This window comes from Pseudophryne corroboree, chromosome 6 (genome assembly GCF_028390025.1).
Source record: "Pseudophryne corroboree isolate aPseCor3 chromosome 6, aPseCor3.hap2, whole genome shotgun sequence".
Taxonomy (NCBI): domain Eukaryota; kingdom Metazoa; phylum Chordata; class Amphibia; order Anura; family Myobatrachidae; genus Pseudophryne; species Pseudophryne corroboree.
The window spans coordinates 647,542,784-647,568,104 of record NC_086449.1 but is presented as its reverse complement, the minus strand read 5'-3'; the positions used below and the strand labels follow the sequence as shown (position 1 = coordinate 647,568,104).

Genomic DNA, 25,321 nt, shown 5'->3' with positions numbered 1-25,321 from the left:
ATATGCCCTCAGTGTCAGATATGCCCCAGTGCCAGATACACATGTCTCCGCAGTGCCAGATATGGCCGCAGTGCCAGATATGGCCACAGTGCCAGATACACATGTCCCCCCAGTGTCAGATACACATGTCCCCCCAGTGTCAGATATGCCCCCAGTGCCAGATACACATGTCATTCCAGTGCCAGATATGCCCCCAGTGCCAGATATCCCCCATTGCCAGGTACACAAGTCCCCCCCAGTGCCAGATATGCTCCCAGTGCCAGGTATACATTCCCCCCCAGTGCCAGATATCCCCCAGTGCCAGATATGCTCCCAGTACCAGGTACACAAGTTCCCCCCCAGTGCCAGATATGCTCCCAGTGCCAGGTATACATGCCCCCCCCAGTGCCAGATACCCCCCAGTGTCAGGAATACATGTCTCCCCTCCCCTGCTCACCGCTGCCGTCTTGTCTGTGTGAGGGGAGGAGAGCGCAGCCAGTTTAATTCAGCGCCGATCCGTGAGCCAATCAGAGCTCACACCGTGAGCTCTGATTGGCTCACGGATCGGCGCTGAATTAAACTGAGACACCCGCCGGAGACTGAGAGGAAGGAGAGGCGCAGGCTGCGCTCTCCTTCCCTCACATCAGCGGCGGTGCGGCGGGGAGCAGCAGAGGGAGGGAAGAGGAGCGGCAGCCCGTCGGTGTGGGTACGGCGTACCCACGGCTAAAGTCTTACGGGTACGCCGTACCCACACACTTGCACCGCTGGTGTCATGTCCCCTTAGCTCCCCATGTAATTTATCCCCGGCCTTCACCTCGTGTCAATCCCTATTGAACTTTACTATCTTGTATACCCCCTTGTATCATTTACTGCTGACCTTCACCTCCTTGTTCAGTTTCCTTTTTGTGGTAATGTCCCCGACCCTAAACTCCTTGCGTAATTTCCCCCTAGCCTTCCCTCCTCATCATGTAATTTGCCTTGTGTCATTTCCCCATGGCCTTACCCCCTCAAGCCGGGCCTATACCCCCTTGTGTAATTTCCCCTAGTTTCATTTCCCTCTGGCCCTTACCTCCTTGGGTCATTTCCCCCTTGCCCTTACCCCCTCGTGTAATTTCCCCCTGGCCCCTACCTCATCGTCTAATTTTCCCCTGGCCTTCACCCCTTTCTCTGATTTCCCCAGACCTTTACCCATTTGTTTACTTCCCCCATGGTCTATACCTTCTCGAGTTATGTCCCCTTTATGTTATTTCCCCCTGGCCTTTACTGCCAATAGCGTGACAGATTGGTTGCTATAGTTTTAGTGAGTTACAGAACGTTTGTATGTATTTCCGTGTGTACGATTGAATTGGATTACATTAGTCCCAACAGAAATGTCTATGATCATTTACAGGTTTTTGATAGCTCTGAAAACATTGCATACATACTGTATGTAGGAAGCTAATCCGATGTCTACATTAAAGTCATGTTGATGTAAACATGTCCTAAAAGTTGCATATCAAGTTAAAAGCAACACTCCCTCATTCTTGAGAGCTTGTACCCACCACTCCCTCCGCATTACCTCTTGGGAACCTGTATGAAAGAATTTTGAGGGACTACCAAAAAAAATAAAAATCTATAGTTTAAAAAAATAAAATTCAGATTTTTATAGGAGATACTGTTCAAAAGAGACATTTTTTTCTTCTTACTAAGAGGATCAAATCCACGGACTGTTTCGGGAGACGAACAGTAGCTTTGTGCATCTGAGGAGTCCAGGAAATCAGATTCATAGTATGGGGAAACCAGTGAAACAGAAGAAACATTGCTTGGCATAGTGAATCCTATGGGAACAGAGGGTTTGCTAGTTACGTTGGTCAAATATAAAATGTGAAAAATAAAAGCATATAAATGGATTGCATAATTGAAATTCAGTACACAAATGGTCTTATATTAGTGTTAATAATAATATTCCCAAATATAACACATACACATTTCAGGAAGTTATGGTACAGGAAGGTATCAGAGATGAAGCTGTAATAATGGACAGCACTCAGCACACCTCCTGTAAGTAATCCCATTGAAGGGCATTGCAATCAGCTTCTGATCAGACCGAAAAGTCACTCTGCACAGCACATGTACACATAATGGCAAAATATCTTCCGTTAGGTCTAGGTATAGCACTTTTCGGAAGATTTTTGTGAAACCAGTATTTTTTCTTTTTTTGCTTTTTATTCAGCTGAAGTCAGATACAGTCAATAAAAGTTGGAAATGTACTAACATACTGACAGGGGGTGGCGTTATTATAAACACATACTTACACATGGGTGAAGGTACTAAAACAGTGGGGGCCTATGAACAGCAATGGTTGGGGGAGTGTCAAGGTGGATCAATTACTCCTAGAGGAGTGGATGGTATTGCCACTATGGATCTGTTGCAACTTGGGGCTCTTTAGATACTGAGAGGTGGGAAGTGGTGAAAGACACCCACTAAGCATATATTTTTTTCAGTTAAATAGTTTCATACTGTATATCTTAAAAAAAAAATATTAGTCTTTTGCTACTCAACATTCTTCCTCAGTTTCCTACAATATCAAGTGATAGTATTTTATTTATTTTTGTATTTAAATTATTTTTTTTTGGGCGGGGGGGTGTTGTTATTTTTTTTTTTTATCCTATTCATAACTGCACGTGAATCTATAATGAAAGTAAAACATCCAGGTACATAATACAGCAGTTAAAAGGGGGGTGTCGGGTTGGGGGCGATGGAGGGGGCACCTAACTGTACCACATGTCCCAACAGAACACATACTATAAAATTAGAAAACTTCTTTAGGGACCACAGTTTTAGCTATAAAAAAGGTTATTAAATAAAAAAAAAAAGAAAAGGAAAAGAAAAGAAAAAATGCTGCATTCCTTAAGTAGGTATCCCTTTACTTTACTTTACATGTGGGAAGCCTTTGTCAGAGAGTTCAGGTGAAAGCACCACTGAATGGGGAAATTAGTAGACTTTCTCCCCTATGGAAATAGACCCATTCATATTGCTTTCTATTAGTGGGGTGACTTTAATAGAGAAGTGCGTGTCGGAGAGTAAATAGTCAAAGACTGGCTGTAAGAAAAAAAAAACAGACTTGGGGAAAAGACACGCATACAGACATTTGTATTCTTACAATGACCATTTCAGTTCTACAGAACAGGCTACACAATTCATTGTCTTCTAGTATGCATATGTTTAATCTTTGTTCAATCATCTAGTATACATCATCGACGCACTAATATAAAAAATATATATATATATATATATATATATATATATATATATATATATATATACCAGATTATCTTCAAGACCCTGTTTCGCAGTGCCTTTTTCAAGACCACCACAGGAGACATCTGTTCAGCACGCCAGAGAGCAGTATACTGGTCTTGAAAAAGGCTCTGCGAAGCCGAAACGTCGACATGTATGTGATGACTTCAATGGTCTAAATAAAACTTTTTATCTTTGGAAAGTGATTGGTAAGGGCCCTCTATTTGATACCCTCAACAGGGTCTTGAAGATAATCTGGTATATGTGGAAGTCTATACAGGCCTCCTTGTGGAGCACCCCACTGATGACTGTGATATAGCTGTGAGTGCGGACTTATACAACGCAATATATATATATATATATATGAGAGAGAGAGAGAGAGAGATTGATTTATGGTATACTTACCATGGGTTAAACCTCTTTCTGCGAGGTACACTGGGTTCCACAGGGAATACATTGGGTGTAGAGTTGGCTCTTTATCCAGATGCCCCAACAGGCTAAAGCTTTGACTATTCCCATGATGCATTGCATGGCCTCCTCTATAACCCCGCCTCCGGACACTGGAGCTCAGTTTCGTTAACCAGTCCAATGCAGTAGCAGGTAAAAGAGAAGGCAGATATTAGTCACATAGAACCACATTCTCACGACAGGAGAAGGGACCAGGGGCTAATGGCATACAAACCCAAAGAAGCTAAGTGCGTCAGGGTGGGCGCCCTGTGGAACCCAGTGTACCTTGCAGAAAGAGATTTAACTATGGTAAGTCTACCATAAATCTCCTTTTCTGCAGTGGGGTACACTGTGTTCCACAGGGAGTACATAGGAGATGTCCTAAAGCAGTTCCTCACAGGAGGGGACGCACCGTAGCAGACACAAGAACCCGGCGTCCAAAGGAAGCATCCTGGGAGGCGGAAGTATCAAAGGCATAAAACCTAATGAACGTTTTCACTGAGGACGACTTAGCCACCTTGCACAATTGTTCAACGGACACGCCTCGGTGGGCCGCCCAAGAAGGTCCAACAGACCGAGTAGAATGGGCTTTGATAGCAGCAGGAGATGGAAGACCAGCCTGGTCATATGCTTGTGCAATCATTCTTATTCATCTGGCCAAGGTTTGCTTATTCGCAGGCCAGTCACGTTTGTGAAAACCAAAAAAGTACAAAAAGGGTATCGGAACTCCCGAGAGAGGCAGTCCCCTCCACATAAATACGGAGAGCCCATACCACATCCAAAGACCGCTATTTGGAGGACAAACCAGAAGAGATAAAAGCCGAAACCACAAACTCTTGGTTAAGATGGAAAGATGACACCACCTTAGGTAGATTACAGGGATGACAGTGGAAAATCAGAAAGGGTGGACGACAAGACAAAGAGCCTAAGTCTGACACCCTCCTAGCAGAGGCAACAGCCAGCAGAACGATCTTAAGCGTAAGATATTTAAGGTCCACAGACTAAAGAGGTTCAAATGGAGACTCTTGTAGGGCATTCAAGACAACAGACATGCCATGGAGCCACAGGAGGGACATAGGAAAGCTGAATACGTAAAACGCCTTGAGCTAAAGTATGAACATCAGGAATAGACGCAATCTTCCTATGAAACCACACCGACAATATAGAAATATGAACCTTGAGGGAGGCCAGACGAAGGCCTAAGTCTAGGCCTTGATGCAAAAAAGCCAAAAGTCTGGAAGTTCTGAAATTGTATGCATTGTAATTCATCGCAGCACACAGGTGAAGTAAGAATTCCAGACCCTGTGATACTGTAAATCTGTGCAGAAGCCGGTTTTACGGGCTTTCAACATAGTTTGAATAACCGCCTCAGAGAATCCCTTGGCCCTCAGGAGTGAAGCTTCAAGAGCCCTACCGTCAAAGCCAGTCTGGCCAGGTCCGGGTAGACACAAGGGCCCTGAACGAGGAGGTCTGGGGGTTGAGGAAGTAGAAGAGGATGATCTATAGACCATGCAGGTCTGAGAACCAATGCCGTCTGGGCCATGCTGGAGCGACTAGAAGTAGTATTCCTCCTTCTTCCTTGAACTTCCGTAGTACCCTGGGCAGGAGTGACACTGGAGGGAACTAGAGATGAGCGGGTTCGGTTCCTCGGAATCCGAACCCGCCCGAACTTCAGTTTTTTTTACACGGGTCCGAGCGACTCGGATCTTCCCGCCTTGCTCGGTTAACCCGAGCGCGCCCGAACGTCATCATCACGCTGTCGGATTCTCGCGAGGCTCGGATTCTATCGCGAGACTCGGATTCTATATAAGGAGCCGCGCGTCGCCGCCATTTTCACACGTGCATTGAGATTCATAGGGAGAGGACGTGGCTGGCGTCCTCTCCGTTTATAGAGATTCGAGAAGAGAGTGAGACAGAGAGAGACACAGTAGTAATTTTGGGGAGCATTAGGAGGAGTACTACTACTACTAGTACTTGCTGAAGTGATAGAGATAGTGTGACTGTATTATCTGACTTGTGGGGGAGACACTGACAGTGGGGAGCAGTTAGAGTCTGAGAGCAGGACTCAGGAGTACATATAACGTACAGTGCACACTTTTGCTGCCAGAGTGCCACACTGCCATTGTTTGTGACCACACTGACCACCAGTATAATATATATTGTGATTGTCTGCTTAGGACTCAGGAGTACTACTTGCAAGTTGCTGATAGTGTGACCAGTGACCTGACCACCAGTTTAATAATCACCACCAGTTTATGAGTTTAAATAAGAATTTACTTACCGATAATTCTATTTCTCGTAGTCCGTAGTGGATGCTGGGGACTCCGTAAGGACCATGGGGGGATAGCGGCTCCGCAGGAGACAGGGCACAAAAGTAAAAGCTTTAGGATCAGGTGGTGTGCACTGGCTCCTCCCCCTATGACCCTCCTCCAAGCCTCAGTTAGGATACTGTGCCCGGACGAGCGTACACAATAAGGAAGGATTTTTAATCCCGGGTAAGACTCATACCAGCCACACCAATCACACTGTACAACCTGTGATCTGAACCCAGTTAACAGCATGATAACAGCGGAGCCTCTGAAAAGATGGCTCACAACAATAATAACCCGATTTTTGTAACAATAACTATGTACAAGTATTGCAGACAATCCGCACTTGGGATGGGCGCCCAGCATCCACTACGGACTACGAGAAATAGAATTATCGGTAAGTAAATTCTTATTTTCTCTGACGTCCTAAGTGGATGCTGGGGACTCCGTAAGGACCATGGGGATTATACCAAAGCTCCCAAACGGGCGGGAGAGTGCGGATGACTCTGCAGCACCGAATGAGAGAACTCCAGGTCCTCCTCAGCCAGGGTATCAAATTTGTAGAATTTTTCAAACGTGTTTGCCCCTGACCAAGTAGCAGCTCGGCAAAGTTGTAAAGCCGAGACCCCTCGGGCAGCCGCCCAAGATGAGCCCACCTTCCTTGTGGAATGGGCATTTACATATTTTGAATGTGGCAGGCCTGCCACAGAATGTGCAAGCTGAATTGTACTACACATCCAACTAGCAATCGTCTGCTTAGAAGCAAGAGCACCCAGTTTGTTGGGTGCATACAGGATAACAGCAAGTCAGTTTTCCTGACTCCAGCCGTCCTGGAAATCTATATTTTCAGGGCCCTGACAACATCTAGCAACTTGGAGTCCTCCAAGTCCCTAGTAGCCGCAGGTACCACAATAAGCTGGTTCAGGTGAAACGCTGACACCACCTTAGGGAGAAACTGGGGACGAGTCCGCAGCTCTGCCCTGTCCGAATGGACAATCAGATATGGGCTTTTGTGAGACAAAGCCGCCAATTCTGACACTCGCCTGGCCGAGGCCAGGGCCAACAGCATGGTCACTTTCCATGTGAGATATTTCAAATCCACAGATTTGAGCGGTTTAAACCAATGTGATTTGAGGAATCCCAGAACTACGTTGAGATCCCACAGTGCCACTGGAGGCACAAAAGGGGTTTGTATATGCAGTACTCCCTTGACAAACTTCTGGACTTCAGGAACTGAAGCCAATTCTTTCTGGAAGAAAATTGACAGGGCCGAAATTTGAACCTTAATGGACCCCAATTTGAGGCCCATAGACACTCCTGTTTGTAGGAAATGCAGGAATCGACCGAGTTGAAATTCCTCCGTGGGGGCTTTCCTGGCCTCACACCATGCAACATATTTTCGCCAAATGCGGTGATAATGTTGTGCGGTCACCTCCTTCCTGGCTCTGACCAGGGTAGGGATGACCTCTTCCGGAATGCCTTTTTCCCTTAGGATCCGGCGTTCAACCGCCATGCCGTCAAACGCAGCCGCGGTAAGTCTTGGAACAGACATGATCCTTGCTGAAGCAAGTCCCTTCTTAGTATCTCTTGAAGTTCCGGGTACCAAGTCCTTCTTGGCCAATCCGGAGCCACGAGTATAGTTCTTACTCCTCTCCGTCTTATAATTCTCAGTACCTTGGGTATGAGAGGCAGAGGAGGGAACACATACACCGACTGGTACACCCACGGTGTTACCAGAGCGTCCCAGCTATTGCCTGAGGGTCTCTTGACCTGGCGCAATACCTGTCCAGTTTTTTGTTCATACTGGACGCCATCATGTCCACCTTTGGTCTTTCCCAACGGTTCACAATCATGTGGAAGACTTCCAGATGAAGTCCCCACTCTCCCGGGTGGAGGTCGTTCCTGCTGAGGAAGTCTGCTTCCCAGTTGTCCACTCCCGGAATGAACACTGCTGACAGTGTTATCACATGATTTTTCGCCCAGCGAAGAATCCTTGCTGCCATTGCCCTCCTGCTTCTTGTGCCGCCCTGTCTGTTTACGTGGGCGACTGCCGTGATGTTGTTGTCCGACTGGATCAGCACCTGTTGACTTTGAAGCAGAGGTCTTCCTAGGCTCAGAGCATTGTAAATTGCCCTTAGCTCCAGTATATTTATGTGGAGAGAAGTCTCCAGACTTGACCACACTCCTTGGAAATTTCTTCCCTGTGTGACTGCTCCCCAGCCTCTCAGGCTGGCATCCGTGGTCACCAGAACCCAGTCCTGAATGCCGAATGTGCTGCCCTCTAGTAGATGAGCACTCTGCAGCCACCACAGAAGAGACACCCTTGTCCTTGGAGACAGGATTATCCGCTGATGCATCTGAAGATGCGATCCGGACCATTCGTCCAGCAGATCCCACTGAAAAATTCTTGCGTGAAATCTGCCGAATGGAATCGCTTCGTAAGAAGCCACCATTTTTCCCAGGACTCTTGTGCATTGATGCACTGACACTTGGCCTGGTTTTAGGAGGTTTCTGACTAGCTCGGATAACTCCCTGGCTTTCTCCTCCGGGAGAAACACCTTTTTCTGGACTGTGTCCAGAATCATCCCTAGGAACAGCAGACGTGTCGTCGGAATCAGCTGCGATTTTGGAATATTTAGAATCCACCCGTGCTGTCGTAGAACTACTTGAGATAGTGCTACTCCGACCTCCAACTGTTCTCTGGACCTTGCCCTTATCAGGAGATCGTCCAAGTAAGGGATAATTAAGACGCCTTTTCTTTGAAGAAGAATCATCATTTCGGCCATTACCTTGGTAAAGACCCGGGGTGCCGTGGACAATCCAAACGGCAGCGTCTGAAACTGATAGTGACAGTTCTGTACCACGAACCTGAGGTACCCTTGGTGAGAAGGGCAAATTGGGACATGGAGGTAAGCATCCTTGATGTCCAGGGACACCATATAGTCCCCTTCTTCCTGGTTCGCTATCACTGCTCTGAGTGACTCCATCTTGATTTGAACCTTTGTATGTAAGTGTTCAAAGATTTCAGATTTAGAATAGGTCTCACCGAGCCGTCTGGCTTCAGTACCACAAATAGTGTGGAATAATACCCCTTTCCTTGTTGTAGGAGGGGTACCTTGATTATCACCTGCTGGGAATACAGCTTGTGAAATTGTTTCCAATACTGCCTCCCTGTCGGAGGGAGACGTTGGTAAAGCAGACTTCAGGAACCTGCGAGGGGGAGACGTCTCGAATTTCCAATCTGTACCCCTGGGATACTACTTGTAGGATCCAGGGGTCCACTTGCGAGTGAGCCCACTGCGCGCTGAAACTCTTGAGACGACCCCCCACCGCACCTGAGTCCGCTTGTACGGCCCCAGCGTCATGCTGAGGACTTGGCAGAAGCGGTGGAGGGCTTCTGTTCCTGGGAAGGGGCTGCCTGCTGCAGTCTTCTTCCCTTTCCTCTACCCCTGGGCAGATATGACTGGCCTTTTGCCCGCTTGCCCTTATGGGGACGAAAGGACTGAGGCTGAAAAGACGGTGTCTTTTTCTGCTGAGATGTGACTTGGGGTAAAAAGGGTGGATTTTCCAGCTGTTGCCGTGGCCACCAGGTCCGATGGACCGACCCCAAATAACTCCTCCCCTTTATACGGCAATACTTCCATGTGCCGTTTGGAATCTGCATCACCTGACCACTGTCGTGTCCATAAACATCTTCTGGCAGATATGGACATCGCACTTACTCTTGATGCCAGAGTGCAAATATTCCTCTGTGCATCTCGCATATATAGAAATGCATCCTTTAAATGCTCTATAGTCAATAAAATACTGTCCCTGTCAAGGGTATCAATATTTTCAGTCAGGGAATCCGACCAAGCCACCCCAGCGCTGCACATCCAGGCTGAGGCGATCGCTGGTCGCAGTATAACACCAGTATGTGTGTATATACTTTTTAGGATATTTTCCAGCCTCCTATCAGCTGGCTCCTTGAGGGCGGCCGTATCTGGAGACGGTAACGCCACTTGTTATGATAAGCGTGTGAGCGCCTTATCCACCCTAAGGGGTGTTTCCCAACGCGCCCTAACTTCTGGCGGGAAAGGGTATAACGCCAATAATTTTCAAGCGGGGGAAACCCACGCATCATCACACACTTTATTTAATTTATCTGATTCAGGAAAAACTACAGGTAGTTTTTTCACACCCCACATAATACCCTTTTTTGTGGTACTTGTAGTATCAGAAATATGTAACACCTCCTTCATTGCCCTTAACATGTAACGTGTGGCCCTAATGGAAAATACGTTTGTTTCTTCACCGTCGACACTGGAGTCAGTGTCCGTGTCTGTGTCGACCGACTGAGGTAAATGGGCGTTTTAAAGCCCCTGACGGTGTTTGAGACGCCTGGACAGGTACTAATTGGTTTGCCGGCCGTCTCATGTCGTCAACCGACCTTGCAGCGTGTTGACATTATCACGTAATTCCCTAAATAAGCCATCCATTCCGGTGTCGACTCCCTAGAGAGTGACATCACCATTACAGGCAATTGCTCCGCCTCCTCACCAACATCGTCCTCATACATGTCGACACACACGTACCGACACACAGCACACACACAGGGAATGCTCTGATAGAGGACAGGACCCCACTAGCCCTTTGGGGAGACAGAGGGAGAGTTTGCCAGCACACACCAAAACGCTATAATTATACAGGGACAACCTTATATAAGTGTTTTCCCTTATAGCATCTTAATATATAATAATATTGCCAAATAAGTGCCCCCCCTCTCTGTTTTAACCCTGTTTCTGTAGTGCAGTGCAGGGGAGAGCCTGGGAGCCTTCCTAGCAGCGGAGCTGTGTAGGAAAATGGCGCTGTGTGCTGAGGAGAATAGGCCCCGCCCCCTTTTCGGCGGGCTTCTTCTCCCGTTTTTCTGACAACCTGGCAGGGGTTAAATACATCCATATAGCCCCAGAGGCTATATGTGATGTATTTTTAGCCAGCATAGGTACTTTCATTGCTGCCCAGGGCGCCCCCCCCAGCGCCCTGCACCCTCAGTGACCGTTGGTGTGAAGTGTGCTGAGAGCAATGGCGCACAGCTGCCGTGCTGTGCGCTACCTTAAGAAGACTGGGAAGTCTTCAGCCGCCGATTTCTGGACCTCTTCTCTCTTCAGCATCTGCAAGGGGGTCGGCGGCGCGGCTCCGGTGACCCATCCAGGCTGTACCTGTGATCGTCCCTCTGGAGCTAGTGTCCAGTAGCCTAAGAAGCCAATCCATCCTGCACGCAGGTGAGTTCACTTCTTCTCCCCTAAGTCCCTCGTTGCAGTGAGCCTGTTGCCAGCAGGACTCACTGAAAATAAAAAACCTAACAAAACTTTTACTCTAAGCAGCTCTTTAGGAGAGCCACCTAGATTGCACCCTTCTCGGCCGGGCACAAAAACCTAACTGAGGCTTGGAGGAGGGTCATAGGGGGAGGAGCCAGTGCACACCACCTGATCCTAAAGCTTTTACTTTTGTGCCCTGTCTCCTGCGGAGCCGCTATCCCCCCATGGTCCTTACGGAGTCCCCAGCATCCACTTAGGACGTCAGAGAAATATATATATATATATATATATAATTGTATATAATATATATATATAATATTGTATACCACCTAGCACCTACCCGTGTTTTTTTTTTTTTCTTTCTTCTTTATACATACTACTATAGTAGCTTACTGTAGCAGTCTGCGGTGCTGCTGAGCTGACAGTGTCCAGCAGGTCCGTCATCAGTCATTACATAATAAATATATATACCTGTCCGGCTGCAGTACTAGTGATATTATATATACATATATATTGATTTCATCTCATTATCATCCAGTCTATATTATCAGCAGACACAGTACGTTAGTCCACGGCTGTAGCTACCTCTGTGTCGGCACTCGGCAGTCCATCCATAATTGTATACCACCTACCCGTGGTTTTTTCTTTTTCTTTCTTCTTTATACATACTACTATAGCAGCTTACTGTAGCAGTCTGCGGTGCTGCTGAGCTGACAGTGTCCAGCAGGTCCGTCATCAGTCATTACATAATAAATATATATACCTGTCCGGCTGCAGTACTAGTGATATTATATATACATATATATTGATTTCATCTCATTATCATCCAGTCTATATTATCAGCAGACACAGTACGTTAGTCCACAGCTGTAGCTACCTCTGTGTCGGCACTCGGCAGTCCATCCATAATTGTATACCACCTACCCGTGGTTTTTTTTTTCTTTCTTCTTTATACATACTACTATAGTAGCTTACTGTAGCAGTCTGCGGTGCTGCTGAGCTGACAGTGTCCAGCAGGTCCGTCATCAGTCATTACATAATAAATATATATACCTGTCCGGCTGCAGTACTAGTGATATTATATATATATATATATATTGATTTCATCTCATTATCATCCAGTCTATATTAGCAGCAGACACAGTACGGTAGTCCACGGCTGTAGCTAGCTCTGTGTCGGCAGTCGCTCGTCCATCCATAATTGTATACCACCTACCCGTGGTTTTTTTTTTCTTTCTTCTTTATACATACTACTATAGTAGCTTACTGTAGCAGTCTGCGGTGCTGCTGAGCTGACAGTGTCCAGCAGGTCTGTCATCAGTCATTACATAATAAATATATCTACCTGTCCGGCTGCAGTACTAGTGTGATATTATATATATATATATTGATTTCATCTCATTATCATCCAGTCTATATTAGCAGCAGACACAGTACGGTAGTCCACGGCTGTAGCTACCTCTGTGTCGGCAGTCGCTCGTCCATCCATAAGTATACTAGTATCCATCCATCTCCATTGTTTACCTGAGGTGCCTTTTAGTTGTGCCTATTAAAATATGGAGAACAAAAATGTTGAGGTTCCAAAATTAGGGAAAGATCAAGATCCACTTCCACCTCGTGCTGAAGCTGCTGCCACTAGTCATGGCCGAGACGATGAAATGCCAGCAACGTCGTCTGCCAAGGCCGATGCCCAATGTCATAGTACAGAGCATGCAAAATCCAAAACACCAAATATCAGTAAAAAAAGGACTCCAAAATCTAAAGTAAAATTGTCGGAGGAGAAGCGTAAACTTGCCAATATGCCATTTACCACACGGAGTGGCAAGGAACGGCTGAGGCCCTGGCCTATGTTCATGGCTAGTGGTTCAGCTTCACACGAGGATGGAAGCACTCAGCCTCTCGCTAGAAAAATGAAAAGACTCAAGCTGGCAAAAGCACCGCAAAGAACTGTGCGTTCTTCGAAATCCCAAATCCACAAGGAGAGTCCAATTGTGTCGGTTGCGATGCCTGACCTTCCCAACACTGGACGTGAAGAGCATGCGCCTTCCACCATTTGCACGCCCCCTGCAAGTGCTGGAAGGAGCACCCGCAGTCCAGTTCCTGATAGTCAGATTGAAGATGTCAGTGTTGAAGTACACCAGGATGAGGAGGATATGGGTGTTGCTGGCGCTGGGGAGGAAATTGACAAGGAGGATTCTGATGGTGAGGTGGTTTGTTTAAGTCAGGCACCCGGGGAGACACCTGTTGTCCGTGGGAGGAATATGGCCGTTGACATGCCTGGTGAAAATACCAAAAAAATCAGCTCTTCGGTGTGGAAGTATTTCAACAGAAATGCGGACAACATTTGTCAAGCCGTGTGTTGCCTTTGTCAAGCTGTAATAAGTAGGGGTAAGGACGTTAACCACCTCGGAACATCCTCCCTTATACGTCACCTGCAGCGCATTCATAATAAGTCAGTGACAAGTTCAAAAACTTTGGGCGACAGCGGAAGCAGTCCACTGACCAGTAAATCCCTTCCTCTTGTAACCAAGCTCACGCAAACCACCCCACCAACTCCCTCAGTGTCAATTTCCTCCTTCCCCAGGAATGCCAATAGTCCTGCAGGCCATGTCACTGGCAATTCTGACGATTCCTCTCCTGCCTGGGATTCCTCCGATGCATCCTTGCGTGTAACGCCTACTGCTGCTGGCGCTGCTGTTGTTGCTGCTGGGAGTCGATGGTCATCCCAGAGGGGAAATCGTAAGACCACTTTCACTACTTCCACCAAGCAATTGACTGTCCAACAGTCCTTTGCGAGGAAGATGAAATATCACAGCAGTCATCCTGCTGCAAAGCGGATAACTGAGGCCTTGGCATCCTGGGTGGTGAGAAACGTGGTTCCGGTATCCATCATTACTGCAGAGCCAACTAGAGACTTGTTGGAGGTACTGTGTCCCCGGTACCAAATACCATCTAGGTTCCATTTCTCTAGGCAGGCGATACCGAAAATGTACACAGACCTCAGAAAAAGAGTCACCAGTGTCCTAAAAAATGCAGCTGTACCCAATGTCCACTTAACCACGGACATGTGGACAAGTGGAGCAGGGCAGGGTCAGGACTATATGACTGTGACAGCCCACTGGGTAGATATATGGACTCCCGCCGCAAGAACAGCAGCGGCGGCACCAGTAGCAGCATCTCGCAAACGCCAACTCTTTCCTAGGCAGGCTACGCTTTGTATCACCGGTTTCCAGAATACGCACACAGCTGAAAACCTCTTACGGCAACTGAGGAAGATCATCGCGGAATGGCTTACCCCAATTGGACTCTCCTGTGGATTTGTGGCATCGGACAACGCCAGCAATATTGTGTGTGCATTAAATATGGGCAAATTCCAGCACGTCCCATGTTTTGCACATACCTTGAATTTGGTGGTGCAGAATTTTTTAAAAAACGACAGGGGCGTGCAAGAGATGCTGTCGGTGGCCAGAAGAATTGCGGGACACTTTCGGCGTACAGGCACCACGTACAGAAGACTGGAGCAAGACCAAAAACGCCTGAACCTGCCCTGCCATCATCTGAAGCAAGAAGTGGTAACGAGGTGGAATTCAACCCTATATATGCTTCAGAGGTTGGAGGAGCAGCAAAAGGCCATTCAAGCCTATACAATTCAGCACGATATAGGAGGTGGAATGCACCTGACTCAAGCGCAGTGGAGAATGATTTCAACGTTGTGCAAGGTTCTGCTGCCCTTTGAACTTGCCACACGTGAAGTCAGTTCAGACACTGCCAGCCTGAGTCAGGTCATTCCCCTCATCAGGCTTTTGCAGAAGAAGCTGGAGACATTGAAGGAGGAGCTAACACGGAGCGATTCCGCTAGGCATGTGGGACTTGTGGATGGAGCCCTTAATTCGCTTAACAAGGATTCACGGGTGGTCAATCTGTTGAAATCAGAGCACTACATTTTGGCCACCGTGCTCGATCCTAGATTTAAAACCTACCTTGGATCTCTCTTTCCGGCAGACACAAGTCTGCTGGGGTTCAAAGACCTGCTGGTGAGAAAATTGTCAAGTCAAGCGGAACGCGACCTGTCAACATCTCCTCCTTCACATTCTCCCGCAACTGGGGGTGCGAGGAAAAGGCTCAGAATTCCGAGCCCACCCGCTGGCGGTGATGCAGGGCAGTCTGGAGCGACTGCTGATGCTGACATCTGGTCCGGACTGAAGGACCTGTCAACGATTACGGACATGTCGTCTACTGTCACTGCATATGATTCTCTCCCCATTGAAAGAATGGTGGAGGATTATATGAGTGACCGCATCCAAGTAGGCACGTCACACAGTCCGTACTTATACTGGCAGGAAAAAGAGGCAATTTGGAGGCCCTTGCACAAACTGGCTTTATTCTACCTAAGTTGCCCTCCCACAAGTGTGTACTCCGAAAGAGTGTTTAGTGCCGCCGCTCACCTTGTCAGCAATGGGCGTACGAGGTTACTTCCAGAAAATGTGGAGAAGATGATGTTCATTAAAATGAATTATAATCAATTCCTCCGTGGAGACATTGACCAGCAGCAATTGCCTCCACAAAGTACACAGGGAGCTGAGATGGTGGATTCCAGTGGGGACGAATTGATAATCTGTGAGGAGGGGGATGTACACGGTGATATATTGGAGGATGATGATGAGGTGGACATCTTGCCTCTGTAGAGCCAGTTTGTGCAAGGAGAGATTAATTGCTTCTTTTTTGGTGGGGGTCCAAACCAACCCGTCATTTCAGTCACAGTCGTGTGGCAGACCCTGTCACTGAAATGATGGGTTGGTTAAAGTGTGCATGTCCTGTTTATACAACATAAGGGTGGGTGGGAGGGCCCAAGGACAATTCCATCTTGCACCTCTTTTTTCTTTAATTTTTCTTTGCGTCATGTGCAGTTTGGGGAGTGTTTTTTGGAAGGGCCATCCTGCGTGACACTGCAGTGCCACTCCTAGATGGGCCCGGTGTTTGTGTCGGCCACTAGGGTCGCTTATCTTACTCACACAGCTACCTCATTGCGCCTCTTTTTTTCTTTGCGTCATGTGTTGTTTGGGGAGTGTTTTTTGGAAGGGCCATCCTGCGTGACACTGCAGTGCCACTCCTAGATGGGCCAGGTGTTTGTGTCGGCCACTAGGGTCGCTTATCTTACTCACACAGCTACCTCATTGCGCCTCTTTTTTTCTTTGCGTCATGTGCTGTTTGGGGGGGGTTTTTTGGAAGGGCCATCCTGCGTGACACTGCAGTGCCACTCCTAGATGGGCCCGGTGTTTGTGTCGGCCACTAGGGTCGCTTATCTTACTCACACAGCTACCTCATTGCGCCTCTTTTTTTCTTTGCGTCATGTGCTGTTTGGGGAGGGTTTTTTGGAAGGGACATCCTGCGTGACACTGCAGTGCCACTCCTAGATGGGCCCGGTGTTTGTGTCGGCCACTAGGGTCGCTTATCTTACTCACACAGCTACCTCATTGCGCCTCTTTTTTTCTTTGCGTCATGTGCTGTTTGGGGAGGGTTTTTTGGAAGGGACATCCTGCGTGACACTGCAGTGCCACTCCTAGATGGGCCCGGTGTTTGTGTCGGCCACTAGGGTCGCTTATCTTACTCACACAGCTACCTCATTGCGCCTCTTTTTTTCTTTGCGTCATGTGCTGTTTGGGGAGGGTTTTTTGGAAGGGACATCCTGCGTGACACTGCAGTGACACTCCTAGATGGGCCCGGTGTTTGTGTCGGCCACTAGGGTCGCTTATCTTACTCACACAGCTACCTCATTGCGCCTCTTTTTTTCTTTGCGTCATGTGCTGTTTGGGGAGGGTTTTTTGGAAGGGCCATCCTGCGTGACACTGCAGTGCCGCTCCTAGATGGGCCAGGTGTTTGTGTCGGCCACTAGGGTCGCTTAGCTTAGTCATCCAGCGACCTCGGTGCAAACTTTAGGACTAAAAATAATATTGTGAGGTGTGAGGTATTCAGAATAGACTGAAAATGAGTGGAAATTATGGTTATTGAGGTTAATAATACTATGGGATCAAAATGACCCCCAAATTCTATGATTTAAGCTGTTTTTTAGTGTTTTTTGAAAAAAACACCCGAATCCAAAACACACCCGAATCCGACAAAAAAAATTCGGTGAGGTTTTGCCAAAACGCGGTCGAACCCAAAACACGGCCGCGGAACCGAACCCAAAACCAAAACACAAAACCCGAAAAATTTCAAGTGCACATCTCTAGAGGGAACACGTATGGCAGTTGAAAGTTCGATGGAACTGCCAGTGCGTCCACGAACGCTGCTTAAGGATCCCTTGTCCTTGATATGAAGACCAGAACCTTGAGATTGTGTTGAGATGCCATCAGGTCTACATCTTGTAGGCTCCACTTGTCCACTAGGAGTTGAATGACTTCCAGATGAAGACTCCACTCTCTGGCTTGTGCGTCCTGACGACTGAGGAAATCCGTTCCCAGATGAGGACTCCGGGAATGAACACTGCAGATATTGCTGGCAGATGGCGTTCCGCCAATGAAGGATTTTTGACACTTCCATCATTGCCATGCGGCTTCGAGCGCCGCCTTGATGATTTATGTATGCCACCATGGTGGAGTTGTCTGATTGTACTTGAACAGGCCTGTTCTGTATCAGAGGCAGGGCAAGAGTCAAAGCATTGAACACTGCCTGAATTCCAGAATGTTTATCAGGAGGAGAGATTCCTCCCTGGTCCACCGACCCTGGAGAGAGTGTTGCTCTAGCACCGCCCCCCAACCCCGCACACTGGCATCTGTAGGCAGTAGAACACAGTTGGGGATCCAGAAGGGACGGCCCTTGCTCAACTGTTGGTCCTGTAGCCACCAGCTCAGTGACAGACAAACCTCTGGAGTCAAGGAGATCATTTGAAACCTGATCCGATGAGGCAGGCCGTCCCACTGGGAAAGGATTAACCTCTGAAGAGGGCTGGAATGAAATTGTGCGTACTCTACCATGTCGAAAGCCGACACCATGAGGCCTAGTACTTGCATCGCCGAGTGTATCGACACACTTGGGCGAGGGAGGAAGCATCTGAGCCTGTCCTGAAGTTTGAGGACTTTCTATGGAGACAGAAACAATCTTTGGTTGTGTGTCCAACAGTGCCCCAGGTGCACCATGCTCCGAGCAGGGACCAGCGAGGGCTTTTTCCAGTTGATGAGCCACCCATTGGCTTATAGGAATTGAAGTGTCAGTTCCAAATGACTGAGGAGAACATCTTTGGAGTTCGCCAGGATCAGCAAGTCGTCCAGATACGGCAGGATCCTGATTCCCCAACGGCAGAGAATGGCCGTCATCACAGCCATGACCTTGGTGAAGATCCAAGGGACCCACCGCAGATATTGCTGATGCGATATGGCAATAGGTATATGCAGATAAGCATCTTGTATGTCCAGGGATACCATATAATATCCGGGTTCCATGGCCAGTACAATCGAGTGCAGCATTTCCATATGGAATTTGGACACTCACAAATTTGTTCAGTGATTTGAAGTCGAGTATAGGCCGTAAGGACCCATTGGGTTTCGGGACTAGGAACAGGGTCGAATAGTATCCCCTGATTCTCTGGGACAGAGGTACCGGCACTATGGGTGGTCTTCTGTTTGCCGGTGGCCAGGCTCCCGCAACCAACATACCGGCGCCGGGATCCCGACCGCCAGCATACCGACACTGCTTCTCCCTCTTGGTGGTCCACGACCCCCCTGGAGAAAGAATAGATAGCATGGCGCGTGTAGTGCACCACCGTGCGCGCAAGGGGCTTATTTGCGCTCGCCCAGCTGTCGGTATGCCAGCGGTCGGGATTCCTGCGCCGGTATGCTGGTCGCCGGGAGCCCGGCATACCCTACTACACCCGGCACTACCACTCGTGTCCAGGAGGGATCGCACACCCAGGTGTAGTGCTTGCGCCATCAACGGATCCGAAGGGATAACCGTTGTGCAGAACTGGCAAGGGGGACGTCTCTTGAAAGAGAGACTGCATACTCGGGAGAGACCACTTTCCGCACCCAGGCATCCGAAGTGGTCTTTAACCAGGCCTGGGGGAACTGCAGAAGTTGGCCTTCCACCCTGGGATCCCCCAAGGGAAGGCCTGCCCAATCATACAGCAGGCTTGTCATATTTGGAAGCAAGCTAACGGGCGGACAAGGATTGTTTAGGTCTGGGCTTAGTAGTTTTGGAAGCACGAGCCTGTCTCGGGTACACCTGACCTTTTGCTTTCCCTGGAGGTCAAAAGGAACGAGAAGTGTTACTTTTAGCCTTCGGAGCAGAAGGATTAGTACTTGGGAAAAACGCAGTCTTAGTAGTCGCCAAGTCAGTCACAATCTTGTTCAGATCTTCCCCAAATAGGATGTCTCCCTTAAAAGGGAGCACCTCCAAGGTCTTTTTGGAGTCCAGGTCCACCTTCTAGGACTTCAACCACAGAATTCGGCGAGCCAGTATAGATGTAGTAGACTCCTTGGAAGCCATTACATCTGCCTCAGAGGACGCCTCCTGAATATAGTGGGAGGTAGTGTTAATATGAGACAGATAGTGTCTGGCAGTGTCAGAAATATCCTGAGGTAGCGCTTCCTCTAATGCCTGAACCCATGCTTCAATTCCTTTTGCGGCCCAGGAGGCTGCTATAGTGGGTCTTTGTACGGCACCGGTAAGGGAGTAAATAGACTTCAGGCATCCCTCCACACGCTTATCCGTCGGTTCCTTCAGTGAGGCGACAGTGGTGACAGGCAGAGTCGATGACACCACAAGACCGGCGACATGAGAGTCCCCCGGCGGTGGATTTTCCCACTTGTTACTAGGATAACGAGCAGTATCTTCTTAGGCAGGGAGAATTTCTTTCCTGGAGAAGACCAGGATTCCTAACACATGTCGATTAAATGGTCAGAATGTGGTAAGACTACTTTAGCTACCTTCTGACGTTTGAACTTATCAGGTTTCTTAGATGCAGTAGTGGAATCTACCTCATCATCAATTTGTAGAATCAGCTTAATAGCCTACACTAGGTCAGGAACATCAACCTGAGTTGTAGGTTCCTCGTCAGAAGCCACTGTATCAGTGTCTGACAGATCAGTATATTCCCCATCAGAATAATTATCTGAAATATTAGTGGATTGTGAGGAGGAAGCGGCCCGCTTAGATGACCCCTTGACCCCAGAGGGATGTGGGGTAGACTTTTGTCTCACCAAAGATTGATTGATTTAATTATTGTATCTGGGTAGAGTGTCCGCCCAGTGCGGATTAACTACAGGGACAATATGTGGCTGCAATGGCACAGGATGTCCCACAGGGGGCGTAAGACGTATAACAAGCGTATTCAACATACTTGAAAAAGCTGCCCAAGGTGGCTTCTGATTGGCAACAGGAGCTACAGACTGACTGGGAGATGTATGGCACCCAGTACACAAACCATCAGGTACAACTTCCCCCTTAGGTAAATCCTTGGTGCAAGCACTGCATGATGCAGAAGCGTCCGCGGATTTCCTGCCGTGTGGCAGACATAGTGAATGTAGCCGTAGAGCTTATCAGTACAATAAAGCCAGACAAATACAAGACCTGCAAATAACTCCGATTTATGTGACAGTAAATACAGGACACAGACAGAGAATTAAAGCGGTATGAGGTGACTGAAATACACAGTAAATCACACTAAACAGTATATACTGTGTAGCACTATATATGAGACCCTGACGCACCTAGTCTCCTAGGGTACAGAATACAGTGATAGCTATAGCTGGGATACACAGAGTGAAATCCATATAGCAGATGCAGGCACACACAGTCACAATGGTATTACAATGAAGAATTTTAACACAATATAAAACTGCACTGGACTAGTAAATATATATATATATATATATCTCAAAAAAATAAAGGGAAAGCTAAAAGAACACATCCTAGATTTATATTAATGAAATATTCTTATTAAATACTTTGTTCTTTACATTTACAGTTGAATGTGCTGACAACAAAATCACACAAAAATTATCAAAGGAAATCAAATTTATTAACCCATGGAGGTGTGGATTTGGAGTCACCCTCAAAATTAGAGTGGAAAAACACACTACAGGCTGATCCAACTTTGATGTAATGTCCTTAAAACAAGTCAAAATGAGGCTCATTAGTGTGTGTGGCCTCCACGTGCCTGTATGACCTCCCTACAACCCACTCAGGTAGTGCAGCTCATCCAGGATGGCACATCAATGCGAGCTGTGGAAAGAAGGTTTGCTGTGTCTGTCAGCGTAGTGTCCAGAGCATGGAGGCGCTACCAGGAGACAGGCCAGTACATCAGGAGAGGTGGAGGAGGCCGTAGGAGGGCAACAACCCAGCAGCAGGACCGCTACCTCCGCCTTTGTGCAAGGAGGAACAGGAGGAACACTGCCAGAGCCCTGCTAAATGACCTCCAGCAAGCCACAAATGTGCATGTGTCTACTCAAATGATCAGAAACAGACTCCATGAGGGTGGTATGAGGGCCCGACGTCCACAGGTGGGGGTTGTGCTTACAGCCCAACACCGTGAAGGACGTTTGGCTTTTGCCAGAGAACACCAAGATTGGCAAATTCGCCACTGGCGCCCTGTGCTCTTCACAGATGAAAGCAGGTTCTCACTGAGCACATGTGACAGACGTGACAGAGTCTGGAGATGCCAAGGAGAACGTTCTGCTGCCTGCAACATCCTCCAGCATGACCGGTTTGGCAGTGTGTCAGTAATGGTGTGGGGTGGCATTTCTTTGGGGGGCCGGAAAGCCCTTCATGTGCTCGCCAGAGGTAGCCTGACTGCCATTAGGTACCGAGATGAGATCCTCAGACCCCTTGTGAGACCATATGCTGGTGCGGTTGGCCCTGGGTTCCTCCTAATGCAAGACAATGCTAGACCTCATGTGGCTGGACTGTGTCAGTAGTTCCTGCAAGACTAAGGCATTGATGCTATGGACTGGCCCGCCCGTTCCCCAGACCTGAATCCAATTGAGCACATCTGGGACATCATGTCTCGCTCCATCCACCAACTCCACGTTGCACCACAGACTGTTCAGGAGTTGGCGGATGCTTTAGTCCAGGTGTGGGAGGAGATCCCTCAAGAGACCATCCGCCACCTCATCAGGAGCATGCCCAGGCGTTGTAAGGAGGTCATACAGGCACGTGGAGGCCAAACACACTACTGAGCCTCATTTTGACTTGTTTTAAGGACATTACATCAAAGTTGGATCAGCCTGTAGTGTGTTTTTCCACTCTAATTTTGAGGGTGACTCCAAATCCAGACCTCCATGGGTTAATAAATTTGATTTCCTTTGATAATTTTTGTGTGATTTTGTTGTCAGCACATTCAACTATGTAAAGAACAAAGTATTTAATAAGAATATTTCATTCATTCAAATCTAGGATGTGTTCTTTTAGTGTTCCCTTTATTTTTTTGAGCAGTATATATACACACGCACCAATGCACAGTCATAGACTGGATGGATATATCAGAATACTTGTACTATATATTCCGGTACAGAGAAACTTGTTCTTAACTAACACAGTCTTAAAAGGACATGTAGAATACTTAAGAGACTGTACAATCACAGAGCTGAGCAAGCAGGCGGATTTACAGAAGACTTAGCCCAGCAGTACCGGAGACCAGACGCAGCTACTTGTAGAAGATGGTGTCTAAATCTCAGCCAGGGAGTGAGGGAGTGTGAAATGCAGCTCCAGGGCAGGAACACCAGCAGTAGATGGCGCCCGGAACTAGGGGGAGGGGCTACAGGTCAGCGCCTTATCCCATATGCTGGTCCTCACCATCGGGTACTGTGAAGCCTATGTAAAATGGATTTTTTAAAATCCAACCTGTGCTCCCTGCCCTGGTGGATATAGTGGGGTCCCTGTGCAGTATAGTGTCCACGCCAGCTGTGCGGTCCGTCTCCTGGGACCATGACTGCCATGCGATTAATTAGCGGGTCCCATCTGGGGGACCCTCTTACCTCCTCTCTGATGTGCAGCCATGCGATCCTGGAGAGCGTCAGCGGTGGTGTGCCTGTGGACCGGTGCGCCTCCGCTGCAAGTACCCGGGAACCGGCCGCGGGAGTATGCAGCGCTGCTGGGGAGGTGATGGAGCCGTAGCACAGCATGTCATAATGACATAGAAAGTGGTGCGGCCCTTGAAGTCCTCTAAAAAGCTCTTTTCAGGGCTGCCTAGCGCAGTTCCCCCTGTTCAGTGACCTGCTATACAGGCACCAACTTACAAACTGTACTCCAGTGTCCAGAGGTGGGGTTATAGAGGAGGCCATGCAATGCATCCTGTGAACAGTCGAAGCTTTAGCCTGTTGGTGCCTCTGGATCAAGATCCAACTCTACACCCGATGTATTCCCTGTGGAACACAGTATACCCCGCTGCAGAAATATATGTATATGTACGTAAACTACCAAACGATGCACGATATATCACTAGGTCATTTAAAGGGTTGCACAGTGTGTGCACACACTATAGTTAAATAAATGAAGCGCTGTGAAAAAAGAAAAGTGTTAATACCAGTAATGTTTTACAGCTCTTTCATGAAAAGGTTCGTATTTGAAGGTATCCCCATAAAAGAAAGTGTGGAGGCATTATTTTCATGATGTTCTAGATAATGTTGAGAGACGCTGTGTGTTTGTAACCCTCTTTTAATGTTATATAGATGTTCTGAGATTCTCACGTTCAGTTTTCTTTTTGTTTGTCCTATATATTGATAACCGCAAGGACACTCAATAAGATGCATCACTCCTTCCGTGTTACATGTAATTTGATCTTGAAGCTCATATTCATTATTGGTTTGGTTTGATTTAAATTTTGTTGTTGGTTTTGTTCCTTTCTTATTAGTTGTTCTGCAGGCATTACATTTCAAACAATGGAAGAATCCCTTCGTTCTTTTAGCCTCCATTTTGTTTTCAGAATGAAGCTTCTTGTTAGATCCTGTTTTATATTTTTGGCTCGCCTATAAATTATTCTGGGCTTTCTTGGAAGTATTTTGTTAAGTTCTTCGTCAAGATTTAAGATATGCCAATGCTTGTTGAGCATTTGTTCTACCAAATAATGTTCACTGCTATATTGTGTTATAAAGGATATCTGATGGTCCAATCCTTTTTCTTTTGTCTTATATTGGACTAAAGTTCCCCTTTCTGTTCCTTCTATCTTCTCAATTTCTTTCTGCGATTCTTTCTCCTTGTAACCTTTCTTGTGAATTTTTCTTTCATTTGTTTTGCTTGGGTGCGAAGGTTTGTATTTCTGAACAGTTTCGGCGGATTCTTCTGAACTGACCACCCGGAATGTTCTTTAGCCATGGGCGATGGTGATTGCTTCTAATTTCTAAAGTCGTGTTTTTACAGACGTTTTTCGTATGGGTACGGGTTTGCATGATGTTATTCGCAATGTATATTTCTAAGTCCAGAAAAATCCCCATTTCTTTACTTGCTGTTGATTCTAATCCATATTTGTTCTCATTTATACATCTTAGGAGTGTTTGCAGGTCTGTCTCCGATCCTTCCTATATGAAAAATATATCGTCTATATATCTATACCATTCTTTGATGTTGTTTTTATATGGGTTGGAGTTCCATATTTTTTCTTCTTCTCAACTTGCAACAAACAAATTCGCATAGCAGGGTGCAAAAGACGTGCCCATCGCAGTTCCCTTGATTTGATTGTAGACGGTCCCCTTGTACCAGAAGTAGTTATGATGCAGAATTAAATCTATTCCTTCCATTAAAAAATTGATTTGGTTATTTGGAATATTAGTCATTTTTGATAGAAAGTCTCTTGTTGCTGCACATCCTTGCTCATGGTTTATGCAAGTATACAAGGATTTCACATCGCTTGTACAGAGAAACTGATCTTGATTCCATGGTATTTTTTCAATTTTTGATAGAATGTCAATTGTATCTTTTAAGTAGCTCTTTTGCTTGCACACTAAATCTTGTAAGTAAAAGTCAATATATTTAGATAGATTACTAGAAATAGATTGAATGCCTGAAATGATTGGTCTTCCC

At 47.1% G+C, this 25,321-nt stretch overlaps 1 protein-coding gene across 11 annotated transcripts in view; it reads right to left on the bottom strand.

Moving 5' to 3' along the window:
- The window catches only part of LOC134933186 (uncharacterized), a 495,026-nt gene that overhangs the window by 259,519 nt on the left and 210,186 nt on the right, over positions 1-25,321 (bottom strand). For 9 of the 11 annotated variants that reach the window (XM_063928207.1, XM_063928204.1, XM_063928210.1 and 6 more), the window contains one exon: positions 1,665-1,796. The exons of the other annotated variants lie outside the window; for them this stretch is intronic. In XM_063928207.1, the coding sequence (XP_063784277.1) occupies positions 1,665-1,796 (132 nt within the window). The remainder of the gene's footprint in view (positions 1-1,664; positions 1,797-25,321) is intronic. 11 annotated transcript variants of the gene reach the window in all.